This window comes from Denticeps clupeoides, chromosome 17 (assembly GCF_900700375.1).
Source record: "Denticeps clupeoides chromosome 17, fDenClu1.1, whole genome shotgun sequence".
Lineage (NCBI taxonomy): Eukaryota > Metazoa > Chordata > Actinopteri > Clupeiformes > Denticipitidae > Denticeps > Denticeps clupeoides.
The window spans coordinates 12,184,389-12,208,790 of NC_041723.1; the positions used below are offsets into that span (position 1 = coordinate 12,184,389).

At 44.1% G+C, this 24,402-nt stretch overlaps 3 protein-coding genes and 2 non-coding genes across 8 annotated transcripts; 4 read left to right on the forward strand and 1 right to left on the reverse strand.

Moving 5' to 3' along the window:
- Positions 1 to 5,215: 5,215 nt before the first annotated feature.
- Positions 5,216 to 7,719, forward strand: LOC114766997 (40S ribosomal protein S17). The gene is made up of 5 exons (XM_028958417.1): positions 5,216 to 5,319; positions 5,941 to 6,092; positions 6,300 to 6,405; positions 6,814 to 6,879; positions 7,458 to 7,719. Exons 1-5 carry the CDS (start codon positions 5,317 to 5,319, stop codon positions 7,533 to 7,535), a joined length of 405 nt encoding a protein of 134 aa, XP_028814250.1. The 5' UTR covers positions 5,216 to 5,316; the 3' UTR covers positions 7,536 to 7,719.
- Positions 6,614 to 6,738, forward strand: LOC114767537 (small nucleolar RNA SNORA71). Its single transcript, XR_003742960.1, has one exon. It is a non-coding gene; the product is annotated as a small nucleolar RNA SNORA71 (small nucleolar RNA).
- LOC114767536 (small nucleolar RNA SNORA71) lies at positions 6,996 to 7,122 on the forward strand. The gene has a single exon (XR_003742959.1). It is a non-coding gene; the product is annotated as a small nucleolar RNA SNORA71 (small nucleolar RNA).
- Positions 7,720 to 8,593: 874 nt separating the features above from the next.
- Positions 8,594 to 17,687, forward strand: bbs4 (Bardet-Biedl syndrome 4). The gene is made up of 16 exons (XM_028958389.1): positions 8,594 to 8,674; positions 9,154 to 9,205; positions 11,041 to 11,120; positions 11,880 to 11,943; positions 12,146 to 12,257; positions 12,646 to 12,718; positions 12,804 to 12,857; positions 14,218 to 14,345; positions 15,464 to 15,518; positions 15,608 to 15,676; positions 15,766 to 15,918; positions 15,993 to 16,164; positions 16,277 to 16,346; positions 16,436 to 16,577; positions 16,660 to 16,870; positions 17,110 to 17,687. The coding sequence occupies exons 1-16, from the start codon at positions 8,651 to 8,653 to the stop codon at positions 17,241 to 17,243; spliced, it is 1,593 nt and encodes a 530-aa protein (XP_028814222.1). The 5' UTR covers positions 8,594 to 8,650; the 3' UTR covers positions 17,244 to 17,687.
- A 111-nt stretch (positions 17,688 to 17,798) lies between these two features.
- Positions 17,799 to 23,699, reverse strand: adpgk (ADP-dependent glucokinase). Of its 4 annotated transcripts, none has more exons than XM_028958391.1 (8): positions 23,245 to 23,699; positions 22,435 to 22,652; positions 22,121 to 22,346; positions 21,528 to 21,590; positions 21,251 to 21,371; positions 20,877 to 21,073; positions 20,637 to 20,735; positions 17,799 to 20,338 (listed from the first exon to the last, which is right to left on the reverse strand). In XM_028958391.1, exons 2-8 carry the CDS (start codon positions 22,638 to 22,640, stop codon positions 19,778 to 19,780), a joined length of 1,473 nt encoding a protein of 490 aa, XP_028814224.1. In that variant the 5' UTR covers positions 22,641 to 22,652; positions 23,245 to 23,699; the 3' UTR covers positions 17,799 to 19,777. The 4 variants fall into 4 exon arrangements, with proteins under 4 accessions (XP_028814224.1, XP_028814223.1, XP_028814225.1 ...); XM_028958390.1 differs by having other exon boundaries at positions 22,835 to 23,698; XM_028958392.1 differs by having other exon boundaries at positions 17,799 to 20,335; positions 22,835 to 23,697.
- Positions 23,700 to 24,402: the final 703 nt, after the last annotated feature.

Sequence of the window (24,402 nt, forward strand, 5' to 3'; positions counted from 1 at the left end):
AACTCTCCACTCAGTCAAATGGCTGCTTTTCCAGTTCCTTCCTTTGTTTCAACCACAAATGGAGATAATTTGCTGACCGGCTCTTTATTGGACTGCTCCGGTTTGCTCTCTGCTACACCTGTTTTGGCTCCTTGTCGTGTTTCTCTCCCCTACATCTGTCTGAGAGGCGCCTCCTATTTGCCCCCACCCTGCCGGAACTGCACTGCAGGCCACGGAGCAGCACTGCTGCACCTTCATCTGGCGCGGAAGAGGGTGAACCTGAACTCTGCTAGCGCGCTCTAGTGCAGTGCTCGGTTTTTCCACAGTTGTCCTTTCCATCACACCCATGTTCCGCCCCCCTCCTCCAAAACAGGTGCTTTGGCTACTTCTTTAGTGGTGTCAGTGATGCAGGATGGTCTGCTGTTGTGTTTGGGAAGGGTGTTCCAGCACTGCCATCCTCTCACCAGCTCTTAACAAGTTACAGGCATTCTCTCTCTCTCTCTCTCTCTCTCTCTCTCTCTCGATATTTGGACTATGTTGGTTTATCTGTATCTAAAGGCAGTGAACACGTTCCAGCTGTTGTCCATCCCTGTCTTCTGATTGTTGAGATACAGCATTTACTCCTGAGTTGGGTATGTAAAGTAATTATCGATATAACTGCTTAACTTTAGCTTGTTCTAAGAAGGCTGAACAGTCTCTTGCGCCAACTCTGTCTCTCTCGCCCTCCCTCGTTCTTGCTCTGTCTCTTTGTATGGCCTTAGTGTCTCCTCAGCTGTCCCACAGCTGTCTGTGTGCTGTGCGGAGGACAGCTGGTTTTCGGACACTGTTAAGATGCGTATTGGACTGCTGCTCTGTGAGGTTAACTGCCCTCCGGTTACACTCACCTTCCAGCCCGATGGAGGGTCGTAATGGGGTGAAGTGCCGACAGCCGCCATCATCATCAGAGGGGTGATGAGCCGCTTGTGGTCTGTTGGTGCCTCCCTCGTGGAATGGGTCGGCCAGTGGGCGTTGGTATGCATTTGTGTCGGCACTCGTAGGTAATGATGAAAATCTCACCGCTTTCCTTTGGCTCGCGACGCATCCTGACAATCATGCCGCCACCAATACTCGAGCGTAGTTAGGATTTTAAGAATGGGGAAGTGGAGCATTGTCCATTGTCATGTTATATAAACGAGAATGTCGTCCACCATCATTCTGTAGAGAACTACTAGAGTGCTTGTTCCTGTCCTGAAAAAAACGAGATCATATACAACTATTTATCCTAAGCTATTTGTGGCATGTAGAATGTTACGGTAACTGAAAGCCATATTACTTGGAGCTATATATTAAGAGTGTCAGATTAGTTTGCATGGTCGGTACCCCCACAGCTTCTTCTGATGAGTTCATGGAGTGACAGCCCTGTCCAGTACTACTGAATACATGTTTGAGTTTCAGTCTCTATCACTGAGTGCAATTTTTCCAAAGAAACCACAGTGACATTTTTTTTATTAAACGTAGACGTGTTCGTATACACATTGCATTAAAAAAAAAAAGAAATAATACACAGAATGATTGTCCCGATGTCACCAGTGAGTGCTGTGCATGTGTGAGTGAGAATGTACAGTATGGCCTGTGGAGACGGGAATAGCAGGGAAAAAACCCCCACATGCACGTTACTAGGCAACAGTTCTCCCCCTGCCGGCCTTACTGTTTAATGCCTTAATCAGACCACCTTTCAGAGGAGCCTATGAGAGTAGGCCTTTCTGTGCTGCAATGACACACCAGCCAATAAGACATGGTGTCTACACGTCGCTGAGACACAGCTGATGCAGATGGACGCCCCCCCCCCCCCTCCCCGGCCGAGTCCCACTGCTCTGGAGAAATGAGACGCGAGTCACTCCTCTCATCACATTTCATCACGCTTCTGTTACAACTCCACGTGTGCACAGGAAGAATGGGTCCCGTCGACGTCTGGCAGGATCACGTTAGGGTGTGGCGGTCTTTCTCCACGCCTTCCGTATGAATTTTTTTCAATTTCACATGAGAATGTTAGCGGAGGTCGAGAGCGTTTTGAAATGGGGAAAAAAAGGGAAGTTTGTCGTGTTTTCCTCGGTCTCTGATATTGAAGGTGGCGTTACTCTTAGTGTTCCTTAAAGCAGACTAAGCAGTTGATTTGCTGTTGAATTGCTGATATGAATGATGTTCTTAACACTGCCCTGCCAGTACTCGCTTGTTCAAAGCAAAACTAGTGTTTTTTTTTTGTTTGTTTTTTTCCCGTTGTAAATAAATATTAATTGTGTGAAATTGTAATGTTTTAATCAGATATTGTTTTTTTTTGAGACGCCAAAATGGAAATGTAATCGTTGGAATGTCATTAATGATCTTTTTTATTATTGTTATTATTTTCATTTCCTAAATGTGTGTTGTTTTTATTTTTAAATGCCCATCAAATTTAACACTAATCTGCCTCCTGGTGGGGTGGTTATCCTTGAGCCTGATTCTGGCAAATATACTGTAAGCTTATTTTCTCCCTCTTTCCATCTGACCGTTGATGCGAGCAGTGAAAATGGCTAAATATGACTGTGATTTCTGTGCTTAACTGCTGCATGTTTTTTCTTTTTTTTTTACTTTTTTTACTTGAGTCAGTCACTTTGCAGCATGATTTATTTAAAGTTTACTTGAATAGAGAGGAGAAAAAACACGGAAGTTGATGTGTTTTTCTGTTTATTTACTGGTTTCTTATACCAAACTAACTGGGGGGGTGTGTGTGTGCGTAAGTAAAATGTGTGTTGAAAGAATGAACAAGCTCTTCTGATTTTCAGTAGTGGAATAAAGGGTGTGAACTTACTGTACTTTTTTTTTTTTCTTTTTTTTTTTCTCTCCCCCTCTCCCTCTTTTCACTGTATTTTGGACTGTAAAATTTGTCATTTTCCTATATTTAAGCAATTTTTCTTTTTTTGTGTAATGTTGGAAATTGGAGTCTATTGGGATATGTTTTAACTGCCTTGGGTTGCATTGCTTATTTTAGCAGATCTTCCCCCCATCGGCCGTCATTTGTTTAAGACTATTGGCTTTTTTTTTTTTTTTTTTTTTAATATAAAGCCTTTTACTTGTTTGCTGAGATTCTGGTTCCAGTAACATGACTGTCCAGAGAAATGGGAAGTCTTCTGGACCTGAAGTGTCTTCTCCTTTCTGCTCATGGCTTTGTTAGCCCTCGCTCAGGCTATAGATTTCTACCAGCTACTACAGAACATTCAGCCCTGTAAAGACGTTTACCTCAGAAAGCAGCCTTCATTCCGTTTCCCATCGCCGATCCCGGTGCCAGCTTACTGACCTTGCCTTTTTGTCAGCCTCAACCCCCCACCCCAATATCAGAACCAGCCTGATTATGGCCCCATGGTCTCAATGAAGTTTGTGCCATCATAGACTGGTTTTGTGATGTGTTGACTTTGATTGCTGAATGCTTGAATAAACCATTTTATGATACGTTGCCAATCTCTACAAACTTTTAATGCACTGTTTGTTTAAGTTTTGACATTCCATATAGCAAATGAATTCCAATACATGAATATTACTCCTGTCAACTGATATCATAAACTCACCGCCCCTCTGCCCGTGTTCTTCCACGTTCTGATTTCTGCTTTACTGCTTCACGGTAGGCATTGCTATTTATAATCCATGTTTCATTTGGCGCTGGTCCTCTTTCATTTCAAAGGTGCGACCTTCCACCTACGTGTGATGCTCCTAATGATCTGTTTGTACAAGCTGTACATCTGTATATGGCCATATGATTTTGCCAGTTGCACTTGTACCACAGCTATCGGCCATATTCAATTGGCTGCTGGTGTAGAAACCGTGGTGTTTAAAGGGCAACGCTGTCTTGCTTGGAGTAGAAAGTGTTTGCAGGTATCTGTACCCCCGGCTCCTCTTGCCTTCTGTAGTTGTGCATCAGCGTCACCTTGGGAAGGTCCCAGGAAGTCCAGACATCTGGTGAACGTGTAAAGCCATGCTTCAATCACCGGGTTGTTAGTCGCTTATACTGTAAAGTTTCTTAAGTAGAGTTAAAAGGACAAAAACAAAAAAAAAAAGAGACGACTGCAATATTACAATGATATTTCCATTTGTAAATTGTGTAAAATACGTGATGGTTTTGAATGTCTTGTTTTACTGATTTACAGAATCTGAACATGGCCATATTTGATCTTTTCTTCCCCCCCAAGTTCCTCAAAGTTGTGGAAAGTCGACCTGTACAGTGCTAGGGGAAAAAAAACAATAAAAACCACTCTCCACTTGTTCTGTTATTGGTTCTAAGGTTTAAAAGTAAGATTTTAAGTCTTCAACTGTATTATCAATATTATTGTGTTGAAACATGAATGTTACTTCTAAAATGTATTTGAACGCTTTAACCTGGTTAAGGGCTCCAATTGTGAAGAACCCGTCTTTATTTTTCCCGATAATCCCTCTTTTCTTCCCACAAGTTATGGAGAGGAAGGGTCCAAAAACTCTTTTCTGTCCTGAATGCCTACTGTACAGCTGTGTGAAATGTCACATGTGACCTTACATACATTTCACTTTTTATTCCCTTTCTCACACGAAGGGAACCCAAGGTTGCACCCCTTTTTTATGTCAAATAAAATCTCTTAACCTTTATTGCAAATGGTCGTTTATTTGAAAGTGAAGTGATTGTGAAACGCTGCAGCACAGCACACGGTGACACAACGAAATGTGTCACCTGCTTTTAACCACCACCCTTGGTGAGCAGTGGGCACCCATGACAGGCACCTGGGGAGCAGCATGTGGGGGGCCTCGGTGGCACCTTGGCGGATCGAGATTCGAACCGGCAACCTTCCTATTACGGGGCCGCCTCCGTGGACTAGGGGCTGGTCGTTTCTGTCAGCCGCTGCCAGGCCTTTAAATTGACTTTGAAATTTCGTGACGTTCGGGCAAAGAACAGGGTTATGAGGATAAAATAATCACCCCTTTTTTAATTTTAAGACATTAATTCTTTGGGATGATGTTGCATTCCACTGGATATCCATCCATCCAGCCCACCCTCTTCACTAGGCCGATTTAACAAAAAAAAAGGTTCTGCCCCACGCCTGCTTTTTTTTAAATAATAAACCAACATCATTTATCCATTCTGCAGCCAAGCGTGTCAGCAAACTCTTCACAATATACTTGATATACGAAATCGAAAAAGATCGAAATGATCTCCCAGCCCGCGTCTGGGGCGGGGGGGCGCTAATACTTCTCCGCCAGCAGGGGGCGACACCCTCCCTCGGCTCGCCTCGTCACCGGGCGCCTTAAACTTCCGCCCTCCTCCCCTCGGCCCTTTCTTTTCTGCCATCCTGATCCAACATGGTGGGTGCTGAGAGCAGCGGCACGTCCGACATCCGCCGCAATCCCGCCGTCCCGCGGTTGAAATGCTCCAGGCCGGGCCCGGCGTGCCACAGAACGGGCCTTTCCCGGCCGCTCTGCGGCGGTATTGGGGCCCGATGGCGCCTGGGCTCGAACTACTGGCGGCTGGACGCGGCGTTAGCCGGTTAGCTTCGCGCAGCCGCTGCGTTCTGATAAAAACCGCCGGAGACGCTTCTTCAACCTGGCCGTTTTCCCGGAGACCTCGTCCGATAATGGAATTATTATTCGGCCGTCCGGCGTTCCGCGAGATCCGCTGCCGCCGCTTTAGCTGCGGCGTGTGCGGTTCTGAGGGAAAGTGTCGCGCCGTTCGGGTTCTTTTCGGTCCGGTAGCGGCGAGGCTAACCTGCCCGCTAACGCGAAGCGTCCGCGGCGTCCACGCTTATTTCCTCCCCGGTCTGTTCCTGTCCGCATCGCCGACAACGCAGGGAAAGCGAAGCTGAAAGTCGGGCACCTTCTCCCTCTAGAACCCCTCTATCTTTCGGACACGCGGAACCCCCTCTTTTTTTTTTTTTTTTTTATAATATTTTAATATTCCCCGTGTCATCGTCTCGTTTGTTTCGCCAGGGTCGAGTCAGGACTAAAACGGTGAAGAAGGCCGCCAGGGTCATCATCGAGAAGTACTACACCCGCCTGGGCAACGACTTCCACACCAACAAGAGGGTCTGCGAGGAGATCGCCATCATTCCCAGCAAGAAGCTGCGCAACAAGATCGCGGGGTGAGTGGTGGTAGCCTAGTGAACCAGAAGAGCCAGGTTCAAACCCCACTTAGTACCATCGTGTCCCAAGACGCGTAACCCCGAGTTGCTCCGGTGGGGGACTGTCCCTGTAACTACGCCCTGGATAAGGGTGTCTGATAAATGCTGTAAATGTAAAGGTATGAGCAGGTGTCCCCTGCTTTTTACATCTTCCGCCTCCGTCCCCAGGTATGTGACCCACCTGATGAAGCGCATCCAGAGGGGACCAGTCCGTGGCATCTCCATCAAGCTGCAGGAGGAGGAGCGTGAGCGGAGGGACAACTACGTGCCCGAGGTCTGTTGAATGCACGCCGCTCCCGTATGAATATTCTGTCTTTGCTGCTGTCGCGGCCATTTTTAAGGAGCATTTCTTCTGTCGGAACGTAACCATGCCCCCATAATGGCTTGGTTTGACATTTAGTGAATAAATGTGTTCCGAGGGTATAGATCTGCCCCAGATTTGTGGGTCTCTGGCCTGTCGTGCTGTTGCGTTTGAAGGTATCTCCTGTATCGAAAGTGATTATGGCATCAATGTTGCCTGGTCATTGATAAAGCAGGTAGATTATAAATGAAAATCCCGTGTTTGCTGGACCTTCAGTTCCACGTTAAACCCTGTAATTTTCAGACACAAATATGTTCTTATAGTAGATTTGCTGTGAGTGGTCATGTTGGGGTTCCTCATACGAGTCTCTTTTTAAACCAGGTTTCTGCGCTGGACCAGGAGATCATTGAGGTCGATCCTGATACGAAGGAGATGCTTAAGCTGCTGGTAAGTTTCCTCTGCGGAAGAGTCTGTGCAACCATAGCTCCACTACGTTGTCCTAGATAATGTGTGTGCATCTGTGGCCGAACGCCGATGTCTTCTGGTGTGTGGCCGTGGGAAGACCCTGTATCGAAAGTGATTGTGGCATGGTGGTTGCCTGGTCATTGATAAATCAGGAAGACTAAACTGAAAGTCTTTCCCGTGTCTGCTGGATACTCGTTTTCAGCCAGACCCTGGATCTTTCAGACAGAATGTGACGTGTGATGCTGGGTTTTCTTTGCTTAGCCATGTTCATGTCCTTCTGTGAAAGTGTATATATTTTTTGGTTTTACTTATTTTCTGAACTGTATTTTAAAGCAAATCTGTGGTTTTTTAGTAACTGTAACTTTGGTAGCCAGATATCGTCCAGCCTTGTATTTGCTGTGTAATTAACACAAAAAAAAAAAAAAAATCATGTTACTCATGGTGAACTTGGTCTTTCATGTAACACGTGTTTCCTTGCTGCTACGTGAGTGTGAAGTTTTTAAGGGAGCATCGTGTATGCATGAACGTTTAAATTTACTGCATTTTTTTGTATTTTCCAGGATTTCGGAAGTCTGTCCAACCTGCAGGTCACCCAGCCCACTGTTGGGATGAACTTCAAGACGCCAAGGGGTGTCTAAATGTTTGTAATATATCTCTTAATAAAAAAAAAAATACAAAAATATACTATGGAGAACTGGTGCTTGAATCATCTACCCTTCGGTTGTTCGAAATAAACAATTTTTTTTCTCATCACGGGTCATGTGCAGAATTGGATGTTAGCATGTCTTACTTTACTCAATAAATAGTCTTTCTTCTTTAAAAGTCTTTTGATATATTTACATTTGGATTCCTATTAAATAGCTGTATTCAGTACTAGGCACACAGATTGTAATACTTGAGCATGTTTCTGACTAAATATGGCCTTCACAGATTTGGTTTTAAAGCATTTACACACCTCCCAGGCTCCTTCGGCATAGTTTTTTGTGTTTGTTCAGAGGCAGGAACTATTCTCCATACAGACCCACCGCTATGATGACCTTTTTGGCTTTTCAGGTATACTTGAGGCTACAATTTGTAGAGCTTTAGTCTTATATTTATGAACCTTGATGGTCTAAGGGGCATTGTCTGTGTTACAGCCACGTCCATATGCAAACCTAGTTTATTTATAAGGTGTCATACATTTGTGTAAAAAGCAAAAAAGTTTTCTGATTATTTGATATGTAATAAAAGTAGGCCACTTTCTTCCAGGACCATGGTGTAACAACACAGGACTGTTATGTGCAAAATAAATAATTAAATGGTTCTTTTCATCGTTGTTTTGTGTGTAAAGCAAAATTTTGGCGAAATAAATTAAAGTATTACTAATATAATGTCTTATACTCGCTCAATTCGATCTCCCGACCTGGTTACCGCTTTACCGTTATGCGTGGTAGTAGCCTAGTGGGTAACACACTCGCCTATAAACCAGAAGACCCAGGCTCAAATCCCACTTACTACCATTGTGTCCCTGAGCAAGACACTTAACCCTAAGTTGCTCCAGGGGGACTGTCTTGTAAATACTGATTGTAAGTCGCTCTGGATAAGGGCGTCTGATAAATGTCGTAAATGTAAATGTAAATGTATGCGTGCATTACATTATGTAAACATTAGAAACGCCTGATGGGGCAATCACTTCCGGTTGAAGCGTCTCCGTTGCCATCGTGACGGCAGTGCCGGAAGTCGGGCTCCGTTCCTCAGGTCTCCTGTTGGGAACATGGCTGATGATAATCTTGACACGGTGAGCCTTTAAACGCCTTTTTTACTCTGCGCGCCATTTACCTCAACGTTCCACGGACCACGGAACTTACACGCGGAGCGTAGAGACGCGCTTCACGCTCCCATTACGCAACGCGTTCAAAATACTGCTGTTCTGTGGAGATCAAGAAATACTTTGTATTTGGATATGACAGATTTTTATAAAGTGCATATATTACGTTAACATATGACCCATAGTCCATTTTTTATGATAATAAATGTGCTAATAATCTCTTCTTCCGTAGCATCGTGGTAATTTATGTACTCTGAAATTAATCAATCAAATAAATATTTAGATAAATTACATTTAAACATATGGAATTAAAATATTTATTCCATCTCCTTGCCAAAAAATTAAATCTCATCTGCAGAATTACAGCTACAAATTACTGTGAACTGAGTTCTGATCATGTCTGCTGACATTCCGTAACCGCAGTGCTTCGTATGTTTCTTATATTCCAGGAGCCCCAACTTCCACCTGCTTCGGAAACGAAAAAACCCCGTCCGAGAAAAGGTACGCCAATCCTAATCCCCCTGCCTGATGAGGCCAAATGAAAATAATCTGGGAATCCTGCACTGCACATCACTGTCTAATACAATGCAGCGCCTCTTTTCTTCCTTTTTCTACACAATCTCAGAAATACCAAATGTCAAATAAGATGATCTGAAAAGGCCTAAAGTTTGTACGGTGGACATTTTATGCATCCAGGGATCAGTAGGCCCTGTGTGGAACTTTTTGTCCTATGGGTGTCGCTCGAACACGTGGTGTGCGTTTGCCTTGCCCTGTTTGCCGGTGAGGGGATTACAGTGAGTAGAAGTCTGTCCAGAAATAGAACAGCTTGAAATCAGATTTTGAAGGCAGGCGTGCGAGGGAGACGGTCTCGCCCATCAGCTCTGGATGCGTCCTTTGTTCAGCCCCTCAGTCGGGCCCCCTGCCGTGACATTTTTGGGGCTGGATCTCAGCAGGGTTTTCTGCAGTTTTTGACTAGCAGAATAGGAAAGCTTTACATTTCTGCCTGATAATGTCATTTGTAGGTTGCTTGTATTATGAGACTGCCAAGTTTTTAATGCTCTTTTGTCTATTCTCACCTCGATTCTTATGCTAGCGTCCTCTAAAGGTTATGTAAGGTAACTGCATAATAAAACATCATTATCACTGACTAGTATTATATACTCTGCCTAATATAGTTAAAATGAGATTATAGTTATCCTCCATACATTTATTTATTGGATTGTGACTGTGTTCGAGTATTTTGCACATTGCAAATAGTTCCATGTGGTTGCTGCTCTGGGATTTGTGGAAATACAGGAGCATTCTCAAACAATGAAATTATATATCTTGCACCTTTCACCCATTCTGAGCAGTGATTTTATTCTGATTTCACTGTTTTAAAAAAAGACAATAAAACCCAAAGCAGCTGTTTGATTTCTCTGTAGGTGTCTTGTCTGAATATTAAACAGATGACACCAGAGAAGGATATGCACTAGTTTGCAAAATGTATGCAGTTCTTCTCTGCCCGTGCAGAGTCAATAACTGTACTTATGTAACTTGTGTAATTCTACGTCTTCAATCAAATAGACTGTCAGCCAGGGCTTATTTACTGTGGAGGCGTATCAGTACTAAATGTCGTAAGAAAACACCGTTGTAAATGTGTGGTCTCTAGCTGCTACCTTTTTAAACTAGTGATGAAATGGAAGGGAAACGGAATGGATAGGGTGGTTGAGCATTTGGATTTTATTATATCAATGCCCAAACTAAATAATAATAAAACATTTCTAATAACCAATATTTTGTGACACTATGTATATGCCATTGATACCCAATACCTGTACACAAGCTTTACACAGGGCCAATTTAGCATCTTCGTCTTCAACTTGCAACTCTTAAATAAATTCTAGATAATGTAAAGGTTCATTTTCAGGGGTTTTGGTGGCATACATGACACTGAGGAGAATGTTTGATGGTATGAATACCATAGCAAACTGTTGACTCAGTCTGAAGAATGTGTAAAATAAAAAAAAGTCTTCTCTGGTGAGGGCCATCAGGGAGACTCTGTGGTTGCAACTCTGACAGCAACTATTGCACAATCCTTTTGAGATGAAAAGGGACTGACAAGACAAGAAAATCTGATTCAGTCTAGAGTTTGTTTTAAATGCTTCAAACCTCTGTATTTTTTCCCAATGAAAAAAAGTGTATTATATAAGTATCATATAAGCACTATTATTATTACACATCATATTATTATAAGTCAATGATAATTTGTGCAAATATATTATCTAATGCACTTTCTACAGTTTTAATGAAAACTGTGTCTGGAATGTTTATGCCTGATTTTTCTTGTTTTGTAGCACCAGAATTACCCATACTGGAGAGGAGAAACTGGTTGATCCATCTACACTACATTCGCAAAGACTATGAAACCTGCAAGGTAGATGTGAGATATTATTAAGCTTGTGTTCATGTTTGGATGGTTTTTTTAGGCATATCTTTTTAAGATTTTCTTTGTATTCGTTTTCTTGATAATTAAAGGAACATCAGTTTGAGCATAGCAGACTACGATTTCAACTCTACACCTTTAAGGCTCAATGCTCTCAGTATGGTCACAGCATCATGGTCAAGGAGAACAGAATGATAATACCATCGCAGGAAATTAAGAGAGGGGCAGAGATTAAATGCAGGGTGAAAAGTACATGATTTTTTTATGTTCATCTCCATTGTCACAGTAAATATATTTCTATAAGACCCTGACTTTTGATATTGGCTTTGTCGGATCCTTTTACTTTCATATTCAACTCTTTGTGTGTGTGTGTGGGGGGGGGGGGGGGGGGGGGGGGGGCTGGAGCAAGAATACAAGATCTGGTGTAGTGCTGCACTAACAACCAGTGCCACACAGTGCTGAACCACAGAGACACGTTTGAAGCCTCGTAACTACTGCTGCAACCCTGAGCAAGAGACCTACCCCTATGTTGCATATTGACTCTATGTTCAGGGTGTCTGGATGAAAACACGTGTTTAATTAAGCAATGTAATGGTTTAATTGGATCATTCAGTAATTGAATCTTTGTTATTGAAAGCAACACAACTCAAGCCGTTTATGAAAGGGTTTCTTTCTTTTTCAGATATGACAAGGTTAAAAGTGGAATATTTTATGCTATTTAAATGCCTTTTTTATGTTTCTCTTCCACAGGCAATCATTAAAGAGCAGCTGCAGGAGACACAGGGCATGTGTGAATATGCAATTTATGTCCAAGGTCAGTCGTTTTATTTCGGCACGGTGACTTTTGTCTGTTTTGGAATTTAAAGAAATTCATTAGCTACTTTTTCTGCCTTCATCACATGAGGCTCAATCAAATGAACAACATGCCCGCCTCTGACACACACACACACACACACACACACACACACACACACACACGCTAACAGCAGCAATGCTCTTTTATCCCCCTGCTGCAGCTTTAATTCTGCGTCTGGAGGGAAAGATCCAGCAGTCCCTGGAGCTGTTTCAGAGCTGTGCCATCCTCAATCCCACCAGCTCCGACAACCTAAAACAAGTGGCCAGATCCCTGTGAGCCCAACCACGGGGAGCACTGGGGGTTTTGATCAGTGTAGCGGCAGCCTGCTGTAGATCAGATTGGCTTTGGCTGTATGTTTTGATGGAGGACCGAGTGCTTTATTTGGTGGCATGTTTTTACCTCCTGCCAGGCTTCACTGTGGTTTTGAGGCTTTAATGTGTAGTAGTCTGTCTGAATGTGGAGCATTAATTGGATACGATGAGTGTAGACACACATTAAAACATGTATTTTTTTTTTTTACGCAGTATATTGAATTTGTTCCATTTCTTCCTCAAATGTCACATTAATAATAGATCAATCGATGAATATGCTAATAGACTTTCTCAGCTTTTGTGCCCAAAAATGGCGTGTATAATTTATGCTTTACATGTTTTTCTTAAGTTTCCTCCTGGGGAAGCACAAGGCAGCTATTGAGGTTTACAATGAAGCAGGCAGACTCAATCAGAAAGACTGGGTAAGACATCTTTCCTGCTTTTTAAAAAACATTCTACTGGCTTGCATTATGTGGGTTTATTAATACGATTCTCCTCTGTTTGCAGGAAATCAACCATAATCTTGGCGTGTGTTACATTTACACAAAAGATTTCAAAAGTGTGCGTATAGCAACAACAATTAATCACTTAAAAAATACATGCTCAAACCATACAGTGCATTCGGAAAGTATTCACAGCACATCCCATTTTCCACATTATGTTCGGAGTTGTGTGGTTTTATGTTACAGCTTTATTCTAAAATTGATTAAGTGCATGTTTTTACTTGAGGTTAATTTATTAAAAGTAAAAAACAGAAATCACATGTACATAAGGATTCGCAGCCTTTGCTCAACATTTTGTTGATGCACCTTTTGCAGCAAGTTCAGCCTCAAGTCTTTTTCGAATATGATTCTACACGTTTGGTTCACCTATTCCTCTTTGCAGCACTTCTCAAGCTCCATCAGGTTGGATGGGAATCGTCGGTGCACAGACATTTTAAGATCTCTCCAGAGATGTTCAATCGTATTCAAGTCTGGACTCTCAAGGACATTCACAGGGCAACTCAAGGACATTCACAGAGTTGTCTTGAAGCTGCTCCTTTGATATCTTGGCTGTGTGTCTGGGGCCGTTGTCCTGCTGAAAGACAAACAGTCGCCCCAGTCTGAGTTCAGGAGCGCTCTGAAGCAGGTTTTCATCCAGGATGCCTCTGTACATTTGCAGTCATTTTTCCCTCTATCCTGACTAGTCTCCCAGTTCCTGCAGCTGAAAAACATCCCCACAGCATGATGCTGCCACCATCATGCTTCACTGTAGGGCTGGTTTTGGCCTGGTGATGAGCGGTGCCTGGTTTCCTCCAAACGTAACACCTGGCATTCACATTGAAGAGTTCAATCTACCATACAGGACTGATTGATGGGTCTCCTCCCTGACTAAACCCCTTCTGCCCTGATTGCTCAGTTTAGGTGACCGGCCAGCTCTAGGAAGAGTCATTGTGGTTTTGAGTTTCTCCACTTAAGGATGACTGAGGCCACTGTGCTCATTAGGACCTTCAAAGCAGCAGAACTTTTTCTGTAACCTTCTGCAGAATTGTGCCTACAGACAATTCCTTTGACTTCATGCTTTTTTTTTTTTTTTTTTGTGCTCTTGACCTGAACTGTCCACTTTGGACCTTATATAGACAGGATGATCAGGGGAAACAGGAGGCACCTGAGCTCAATTTTGAGATTCATGCCAAAGGCTGTGAATACTTATGTACATGTACATGTGCTTTCAAAGTTTTTTTTTTTTTTTTTTTGATAAATTTGCCAAAGCCTCAAGTACACTGTTTTCACGTTGTCATAATGGGGTGTTGTTCAGAATTACAAAATTAAAAAACTGAAAAATTTGATCAATTTTGGAATAAGTGTGTAAATGTGGAAAATGTGATGCGCTGTGAATATTTTCTGGATGCACTGTATAATTGATAAATTTGTGCCTTCAGGCAGAAGAACAGTTAAACCTGGCCCTACAGCTGAACAGGCATGACCTGACCTTCATGATGCTGGGAAAAATCTACATGCTGGAGGGAAACACTGAAAAGGCCATTGAAGTGTATAAGAGTGCTGTAGAGTGAGTCTGAATGCATTTCTCCTTGTGGGTCTCCTAGGTCGCATAGGTCATTGTATACTCATCAGTTTTGACTCTGATGCTGCTATAAACCATTAGGCCCGATATTTTGTTCAGAGTGCACATCCGATTGGAACCTGATCATATATAGCCACATAAGGTCCAATTTCTAGTGTCTGGTTTAAAGTTCACATTTACATTATAGTGGTGACATAGTAGCATGTGGTAAATAAGACAATTACATGACACTGACAACTGGGTTATGGCATGAATCATTAACTGACAAAAATGTAAAATACCACAAAATATCTTATTAGTGTCATTAGATGAGAGTTTTGAAATATGAAATATGCATAAATCAATTAAAATTATTTTGTGATGTCTAATTCATCATTAGCCTGAACTGTGGCTGAGACATCCCGGCAAAAGTAAAGAAAGTGCGTAACTTTGTAGGGTCACACGCTGTGAGTTGGTGGTGGGTGGGTATTTCTGCCAGATCTCAGATTATAGCCTGAAGCCAGCATGGCCTGCTGGGATGAAAACATTGTGTCTGTGATAATTAATCACATTTACAGTCTAACTGTGACCAGTTTAACTTTGTCTCCTGAGACTCTGGCACTCGCTCTTTCCCTGCAGAAACACACATTCCCTTCCCTTCGGCTCGCAGTTGCGCTCTTCAACAGTCATCAGTGTTTGTTCAATTTCTGGAAGTTTTCGCAAAAAGTTGACTGACTCAGCGATGACATGGAAGGACTTTTAGTTTCCGCCCTTGCACAAACATCCAGGACGAGTGAGCAAATACCTTAAAGCTGTGAAGTTTTGCAGGGAGGTTCATTACTGCCGAGCCCCATGCGGAGCGAGTGAATGAATAAAACAGGGGTGAACAGTGGGGACTCGCTTTAATGAGGGTTGCTGGTGGGAACCTGCAGCAGGTGCCGCTGTGGTTTGCACATTTCCACTCGTTTTCATAGGACGAGAGCGTTCCTCCCCCGAGTCACCATGAATAAGTAACAAAGCGCCAAGGGGGGCTGAATTGGCTCCTGAGTCAGTGCTGAGAAATTAGGAACTACTGGAACGCTGTTTGAAAGGGATTTGACTGCTCCATCCCATCTTCTGTTCAGGTGGTCACCTGAGAATACGGATCTTCTCACCACTCTTGGACTGCTTTATATGCAGGTGGGCCTTCCCGCCCCTCTTTGTATTCTTGTATCTTAACAAACTTGAGAAGTTTTATGCTAAACTTGTGCCTCTCTGTTGCTCCTAAGCATGGAAAATACCAGAGAGCTTTTGAACACCTTGGTAACGCCCTGACCTACGACCCCAACAACTTTAAGGTGGTGGAAATGTTCTTTATTTGAATGAAATACGTAAGAATCCTTTTAGATACTCTGATGCCTTGAGCTGTGTGTGTATGTGTGTGTAGGCCATCCTGGCAGCTGGCAGTATGATGCAGACGCATGGCGATTACGACGTGGCCATGAATAAATACCGCGTGGCAGCTTATGCGGTGCCAGAGAGTCCGCCGCTCTGGAACAACATTGGCATGTGCTTCTTCGGGAAGAAGAAGTATGTGGCGGTGAGTCTCTTCTTGTCACGCCTGCCTGACTTCGGATCATTGGTGGTCATCACGTCTTCCACATTGTTACACAGGCCATCAGCTGTCTGAAGAGGGCAAACTACCTGTCCCCGTTCGACTGGAAGATCCTCTACAACCTGGGCTTGGTGCACCTGACCATGCAGCAGTACGCCTCCGCGTTCCACTTCCTCAGTGCCGCCATCAACTTGCAGCCCAAGATGGGCGAGCTCTACATGCTGCTAGCTGGTAAGGTTCTCTGAAGCTCCAAATGTCTCCCCAAAAACCTCTAACAGGGTTTCTGCGGTGGTCCAGTTGGTTCGTCTTTTCCGATCGCTGCATTCGTCTTTTGTTCAAATAGTTGCTCTGACGAACCTCGATGACGTGGAGAATGCTCTCAGGTCCTACGAACAAGCTGCCCAGCTGGATGAGTATGTTCTCAACCAACAGACAACAGGTTGAAAGAAAATGAAGTGACCGCATGACTTATGGTTGATCTTCCTACTGACGCCCCTTACAGGTCCAACCCCCTAGTTAACCTCAACTATGCAGTGCTGTTGTATAACCAAGGGGACAAAAAAATGGCCCTGCTGCAGTACCAGGAGATGGAGAGGAAGGTCCATAGCCTCACGGAGAGCTGCAGTACTGAGTTTGACCCTGAGGTACACAGTTGCCGCTAAATGAATATGTTCCATACTGTTCTAGTAAATACAGAAAGATCATATATCTGTTTCTGTCATTTAGCTGATTGAAATGGCACAGAAGCTGGGTGCCGCCCTTCAGGCTGGAGAGAACCTGATGTGGGCCAAGCCAGCCAAAGATGCAAAGTCCAGTCAACGGTCAGGCGCTGCCGCCAAGATGGCTTCCTCTCAGCAGCCCCTGGGCACCAATCAGGCGCTTGGCCAAGCCATGTCCTCAGCAGCCGGCTACAGCAAGAGCATCCAGCTTGCTGCAGGTGTGTTCGTATGGATGGGTTTGTGTGTGTTGGGTCTGCTATGAGATTACCGTGTAGGATGTGTTTGCAGCACTATCATGCATTATTCACAGTGTGAATTTTTAGATGTCTGCAGTGAGTTTGGGGCATTGTGTGATTCAGCTATAGTGACGCATTGTGATTTAAATGGGAAGACTGCACTGCAGCGTCTTCATCATCAGCCTCAGCAGCAATGACGAGGCCGTCCTCTTTACTCCTAGAGCCGGAGCCTAACGTTGACAACGCTCCCTCACCCCCGTCAGAACCCCCAGGGGACGAGGAGTCTGCTGAGCAGTCTGAGTCCCCACCTCCCAAAGAGAAGAAGAAATCCAAGACCAAAGCGCTGACTGAGTAGTTGCGGCATCCTTACATGAGAGCTCTGTGGCCATCAGTCTTCGTCTAGCTTCAACAGTTGCTTCCGCGAACGTTATGAATCAGTTGCACAGAGAACATCACTTGTTCATGTAGTAACGTCAAACCACTGTGACTGCATTGTGACGTGCTGGTGCTGAGCTGGAATTGAATGTTTATTGAAGCTTTTTACATGGTATTTTTTGTAAGTGATTTTATTAGGACCTGTTCACTTCCCTTATGTGTCCCTTTATAAACATTCCTTAAACGTACAGAATGTAACAGCATCTTACAGGCAGCCATAGAGACTAACTTTCAGAATGTCATGATAAGTAGTGATCGCTTACATGGCTTTTGTACAGTATATTGTTTTGGTCATGATAGATTCTCAACATTTATACATACAATATATCTATTGTACATAATAAAATTTACATATATGCTTTTGCCTGGGTGGTTTTCATATTTTTCCCCTGCTTTGTTGCACATATTTCACAATAAAAAGGCTTCCATTATTCTTAATGAGCATTTTTCATATGAGACAAATGACTCAACCCAGTAAAAAAGAAAAATAATTTTATTAGACCCCCTCTGAAAGCAACTTTCCATTTATTCATGAATATTTATAACACAAACTATCCAGTTACTTGTTAAGACTTTGCATAAAGTAACTTACTCTTCAACAATTAAAACATAACAGTAATTTATGTTTCGCCATAGAAGCAACCAGCTCATAATAAAGTGTATTACTTTTCCAGTTCCTTAATCTAAAGCAAAACCAATGTGGGCTACTTTTGATTATCAGCAATTCTCTACAGAATAAGATGAAATTAAACTAACATGGAGTGTCCAGCATAATCTCCTCCTGCCATAGTCTTGCAATAGCAGCAACAAAAAAATAAACTGCATCTGAGCCAACAGAAACTCAAGTGATTTCAAAAAAGACATTTTGCCATCAAAACTGCTATAGTCACTGAACATTTCTACTCAAACTAAAATATCCATGTTCATCACCATAATAATATCTATTTAGATTCTAAACTGCACCCTAAAGGTAAGAATGAAAAAAATAAAATTGTGAAATAAAAGTAGTTATTTAATCTGTTCTGGTCATATTTAAAATGTAGTTGGAGTATGAATAAAGAAGCACCGCATCCATCTGGACAACATTACTCAGAAATAAATTTACTCATGCATGACACTTGTTTATCTCTTTGTTCATAAGCTCCATATAATAACCATCAACTACAGACCATTAAGGCAGGGCGTGAACTGATCTACTGAGAGTCTACTTGAGAGAGTCTCTTTGGAACGTTTTTATAAGATTATTAAGTGGCTCAAACAAAAAACATCAGAAAGCAACACTTATAGTGTTATAGTCCATTTATAATCTTTAAATGTGTACACACCCCTTAAAATATTTACCTCAAATCAGGACAATAATAAATGGTTGATTGAGCCAATTCATTAAGACCTCAAGATCTAAGACATCCTACTGCATTATTTAATGTCTAACTACAGATGTATTATAAATTATGATTATTTATTTTAAAGCTAAACAAATAAAAACTTAAAAAAAAACAAACAAAAAAAAAACAACTGGATTACCTTTTACAACACACTAAAAAGCCACCAGAACATAGAAAGCTGCTCACTGAGCAGTTCTTCAAAAAATGTAGCTGAAAGAATCTCAGAATCTTTAACCCCAACAGAAAGAATGCAAAAAAAGAAAGAAGGGGGCACATGGACAGTAGATATCTAGATATCCAGTCAGAGATTTCAGCACAAAACCAACAATTTCATATCACGTCAACAAAGATCTCACCATTATCTGCTAACCAAAGAATCGACTGTCTAGATTTAAATGAATTTCCAGCTGGTCTATATGGTGTGTATTTAATGGCAAATACAGTAACACCAGAACATGAATTAAAACAAAAGTGTTCCATAGTTCTTTAAAAATTCTGTTTCTGTATTCTGTTCTTAAGACTTCAGTTAGAACACTTATCTTTCTATAAAGAACGATATGGAGTAATAAAGAAGTTGGCAGTGCATCCCATATTTTTCAGCCACAAGATAAGTCTGTTCTCCCACACAGCCTTTTATTAGTCAGGCTCCCAATTAAAACAGGATGAGGTAACTTTCCAGTGCCAATGATTTGTTAATGTGATGTTTCATTTCATGATAAATTAAACTATTGAAATATGATGAGAGAAAAAAAAAAAACTAAACCACCTAGTCACCATATAGCAGCTTATAATTCCCCTTTGTGTAGTACAAGTGCTCCTCCAAACCCTTTTTTAGGTTATTACTATTATATACAAGGTGGAGGAGATCATCTTTTTACAGATGTCAGGTTAAAAATGGCACAATTTTTTGAAATGTTGACAAAAACATGGCTTAAAATTTGTGCCCAGTGCAATACAGGACAGCCACCGAATGGACGACTATAAGAACGATACTCGGCAACAGTATCATAAGAAAGAAAAGTGTGCCTTTAACTGCACATCTAGAGGGAGAGTAGAGAGTGAGAATTTATTAAGGCTGCTGAGGCATGATCTCTGAATACAGGAGTCCCTCTGCTGAGATGGCATCTCCCAGCCCTACTGTCCGCAACGGCTGTTTGCAAACTAAGACCGGCGTCAAGAGAAAGGTCACGTTACCCCTGTGCCAGACAGTGACCGGCTGGTTGGGATTGAGAGTCAAACGCTCTCTGGGTTCAGAGAAGGAGCTGAAAAACTGCAGGGGAGCCTTGAGCCCCACCTTGCTGACGTCGACGGCCTGAAGACCGCACGCCTGGCTGCTGGCCACCCGAGCACCCGCAGCCACCGCCGCAGCCTGGTTGCCCCAGTAACCCTCCACGGTCGCCAGGATGTGGTAGGCTAGAGTGTGGAAGTGGATGCGTGAGAGGTCAGCCTCGGACGAGGGTTCGGTGCGACCGTGCTGCTCCAGCACCCATAACAGGATATCAGTGACGCGGCCGACATCTGGCACGCCATTCCATGTCTCCAGCTCCGCGTGTGGGCCAGATCCGGCCTGGGAGAGGAACAGCAGCTCTTGTTCGTTCAGCCCGATGGAGTTCACAATGGGGATGACCTGCTAACAGAGCACACCAGCTGTAGGTCACAAAATGGACATCTTCACATACAAGAACTTTCTGCAACCAACCAACCATTATTAGAATAATTCCAGATTCCATTTGAGAGTCACGTTGCACACCCCCACTTCTAGACAAGACACACAGCAAAGGCAGTTGTAGAACTAATTTCTAACCACCAGTAAGGACTGTGAAATATGTAGCGGTCAGGCTACAGCCCTGCAAACGACAGTTAATCCCTAAGCACTGTGGCCTTGGTACCTACACATATACAGGCATCTGTTAAACCTATACATTTACCTCCTGCATGATGCTGCTCATGTACTCTTTGTCGGTCATGCTGGCCAGCTCCAGGTGGATTGGAACCTCATTACGGACATCAGAGATGGCCACCACTGCCTAAAAAAAATTTAAATAGGGGGAAAGATAAGGGGAGGGGGCATGTCTCGTAACATGCCACTAACATGTTTCTAGAACACAGGGTAACAGAGCAGCTGAAAGAAACAGCAGCAGAAGCATTTAGTTGAAGAAAAGAATAACCTCTTTAAGTCTCTCCTCCCACATCTGCTTCCCCATTCCCTCCATCATGTGAAGGCCTGATAGGACAACAAGATCTGGCTGGAACTCTTCAAGACTGGCTATGAACATCTCCAATGTTCTCATCCCCCCATTTGACACATCATGAGAGAAAATGAAACGGTTGGCCTGAGGTGCCTGTGTTGCTCCCCATCGCTCCCCTACAAATTCAGCAAAAAAACAATTATCCTCAGTTAATATAAGCAAAAGCAGAATGCAAAAATATAGCATGTAAGATTTACACTGCACAACTATGAAAATGCAACAGTAGTGCACCTGGGTGACCAGATCCTATTAAAAATATGAAGAAAGTAAACAGCCACAACTACACAACATACCTGCTTTATACTCAAGAATAAGGTGAAACTCGTCGGTTTCCTGGAGGGACTCAGGAGGAACTACAATCTGATCATCCAGCAACTCATGGAGCTTGGGTCCTACAGGACCACACAGGAGAACCTGAGACAAACATCTACACGTTACACCAAACCTGCAGAAATCAGCGTGGTTCTAACATTTAACAGGTAATGGTCACATGGTCACATCTTCAGTTCCATATCTACACAAAGCACCAGAAGCATTCAGCGACATTTAAAGAAAAAGAAGTCAACTCACCACCAGCTGAGGGTAAGTAGCTAGTTTCTGACCAATCAGAGCCGCATTGCCTCCAACATAGAGCTATAAAAGAAAACGTATTTAATAGCATTTATAAACTAATTTCCCTGACTAATGATAAACAGTTTTTGATTATACAGCTTTTTGCCAAATCAAACCAGCAATAGTATTCTGTGCCTGATCCAACACGCATCTTACTGGGACGTGTCTCGGAACGGCACTGATTAATTACTTTGGATGGCGTAGAATTAAATTTGACACAGAAACTCAACCCTCAGGGTCCTGTCTTTATTTAAAATTAAAACTGCTTCATCATCTTCAGGCGAGACGGCTCTGTTTCTCCGCCAAACTGAATATGGACACGGACACACACACACACACACACACACACACAGTCAATTCAGTGATGTCCACACTTTACCTGCCTAGAGTATTCTTTTATGGTTTCGACATTTTTCAAGTATAAAAAGTGTCACATACAGAAATAATTTCATTAATCTTTGCTAATAAAATCATTCGGAACCCAGAATGCACAATGTGCATGAACACCGGCCTCCAATGCATTACGAGCTGGAGGCTCCTCCTCGGTGTACCTGGGCGCCCGGATACTCGGCTGCGGCCCGCGCGATCCTCTGGAACACGTCCCCGTCCGAGAAGAACCGCTCGGCGGCCGCGCCCCTCTCCATAAAATGGATGAAAGTCTCCTTCAGGTCTTCTTTACTGTGCAACACCTCGTGGTTCTGGCCAGCCCCGGGGTCAGCAGCAAGCGCCTGAAGCAGCCCCACCCCTGACACCACCACATCCACACAGGCATTCACCCTGGGGTGTGGCAACAACAACAACAACACAATAATTATACAATAATACCACCGAGTGGCTGCCCTGGCCTGCGTCTGGAATAACGCACCCTACGGCGACTCTGTTCCACCGGCGGGCAGGGGCGGTGATGAGGGTCTCCCAGGCGCCGGAGACGGCCCGCTCCAGACTGGGGGTGCTGGGGCTGTCCTGGGGGGACACGTACCGCAGCAGCCGCTGCGGCAGCCCCGGGTCGGCGTGGTAGAAGTACCCCACGGCCAGGGCCAGGAGAGCCACGCATCCGGCCTTCCTCCACATGTCCCGGGGTGGCTGTGGAGAAGCGCGGCGTTACAGGGGGACCGGGAAGGGCGTTTCCACATTACTGGACCGAGATACTGCAGGTTAACAACCCTCCAATCCCGAGTCGCTCTGGCGAAACTTTAGTCTAGAAATCGGTGTCGTTCAGTGAGCTCGTTTAGGACACGTCAGAAGAACAGGGGAAGCGCACTTACCCCAACCTGCAGGATTTTACAGTTCGTGAAACGACAGAGTCGAATGAATGGCCGCCTCTCCCAACCCGCCGGTTTTTAATAAGCCTGGAAAAGCAGCGAATTCATGCCGGACTTCACGACGGAGCCGAGTTCTCCAGCGTTCTCACGGAAGCTAGCGGGCTAACCCGGCTAACACAAGCCGGCAAACTTCCTCTAAAGCCGCCCTGCTGAATCCAACCTGGGCCTGGCAGCGGACGGGCGCGACGGAACTCTCTGAAAAATCAGGTTTGAAATGAGTGACAGTGTCCCGGAGGAGCGACACTTCGCCAGTCCCGAGTCTACACGGGTTAGCATGCAAGCTAGCGAGTTCCCGCACCCCACAGTCAGCAGCTAAATCCTGTTTCTGCGTCAACAGCAGAAGAAACACAAACCGGAAGCTGGAATGCGCTGCGGCCGCCCTGCCTGCTGCTCCCGCCACGTCTAGATCACAGACAGGCAGGTTGGTACAGGAGGGCAATTAGGCAGACATGCAGACAGGCGGGTGGGTAGGCTGATGGGCAGAAAGACAGGCGGTCAGGCATGCAGACAGGCTGGTAGGCAGGCAAGCAGACAGACAGACAGACAGACAGGCAGGTGAGTAGGTGGATGGGCAGACAGACAGGCGGTCAGTCAGGCAAGCAGACAGGCGGTCAGATAGACAGGCGGGTGGGTAGGCCGATGGGCAGACAGACAGGCGGAGTGCCCGGCAAGCAGACAGGCTGGTAGGCAGGCAGACAGACAGGCGGGTGAGTAGGCGGATAGGCAGGCAGACAGGCGGGCGGGAAGGGAGTCAGACAGACAGGTGGGCGGTCAGGCAAACAGACAGACAGACAGACAGGCAGGCAGACAGGAGGGCAGGCAAACAGACAGACAGCAGTAACTGCTGGGGCTGCAAGTTGTGCGGATGTTGGGGTGGGACCATCTACCCGCGGCTGATGGTTTTAGAGCTTCACAACCCGTTTTCTTCTGGCTACTGTTTGACCCAGTTCGTATTAAACGTTAACACTCTGTTAAAATGTGTGTTGCTATGGAACTAACTGCATGGCTAATTATGTAAAAATCTGTGAATTATAGAAAAATGCATATTAATTTGAACTTCACAAACCGACCAGTTAGATTTATGCAATTTTAGGGTTTACTTTAACATTTCAGGTCTCCTGGAAACATAAAAATGTATTAAATTAATATATTAAACCACCATGCATCAACTCAGTGACACTCAGCAGCCATGAACTGGGGCAGTGGTGGCCTAGCGGTTAAGGAAGCAGCCCCGTAATCAGAAGGTTGCCGGTTCAAATCCCGATCCGCCGAGGTGCCACCGAGCAAAGCACCGTCCCCACACACTGCTCCCCGGGCGCCTGCCCACTGCTCACTCAGAGTGATGGGTTAAATGCCGAGGACAAATGTCACTGTGTGCACCGTGTGCTGTGTATCACATGTGACAATCACTTCACTTTCCAAAAAAAAAAATGAACACATCTGGAAATCTCTGAATTTTTAAACTTGTACTTTTGGATTCAGCTACCAACAGATGGCAGCAGCATCCAAGC

What these genes read in the sequence shown, in the direction of transcription:
- bbs4 (XM_028958389.1), top strand. Translation starts at nt 8,651, where the DNA reads ATGGCTGATGATAATCTTGACACG. An exon ending in ATATGCAATTTATGTCCAAG is followed by an intron (nt 11,944 to 12,145) that starts GTCAGTCGTTTT and finishes CCCCTGCTGCAG; the next exon opens with CTTTAATTCTGCGTCTGGAG. An exon ending in CAAGCTGCCCAGCTGGATGA is followed by an intron (nt 16,347 to 16,435) that starts GTATGTTCTCAA and finishes CGCCCCTTACAG; the next exon opens with GTCCAACCCCCTAGTTAACC.
- LOC114766997 (XM_028958417.1), top strand. An exon ending in CTGCGCAACAAGATCGCGGG is followed by an intron (nt 6,093 to 6,299) that starts GTGAGTGGTGGT and finishes CTCCGTCCCCAG; the next exon opens with GTATGTGACCCACCTGATGA. An exon ending in AGGAGATGCTTAAGCTGCTG is followed by an intron (nt 6,880 to 7,457) that starts GTAAGTTTCCTC and finishes TGTATTTTCCAG; the next exon opens with GATTTCGGAAGTCTGTCCAA.
- adpgk (XM_028958391.1), bottom strand. Translation starts at nt 22,640, where the DNA reads ATGTGGAGGAAGGCCGGATGCGTGGCTCTCCTGGCCCTGGCCGTGGGG. An exon ending in TATTCTTGAGTATAAAGCAG is followed by an intron (nt 21,074 to 21,250) that starts GTATGTTGTGTA and finishes CTGAATTTGTAG; the next exon opens with GGGAGCGATGGGGAGCAACA. An exon ending in GGGAGGAGAGACTTAAAGAG is followed by an intron (nt 20,736 to 20,876) that starts GTTATTCTTTTC and finishes AATTTTTTTTAG; the next exon opens with GCAGTGGTGGCCATCTCTGA.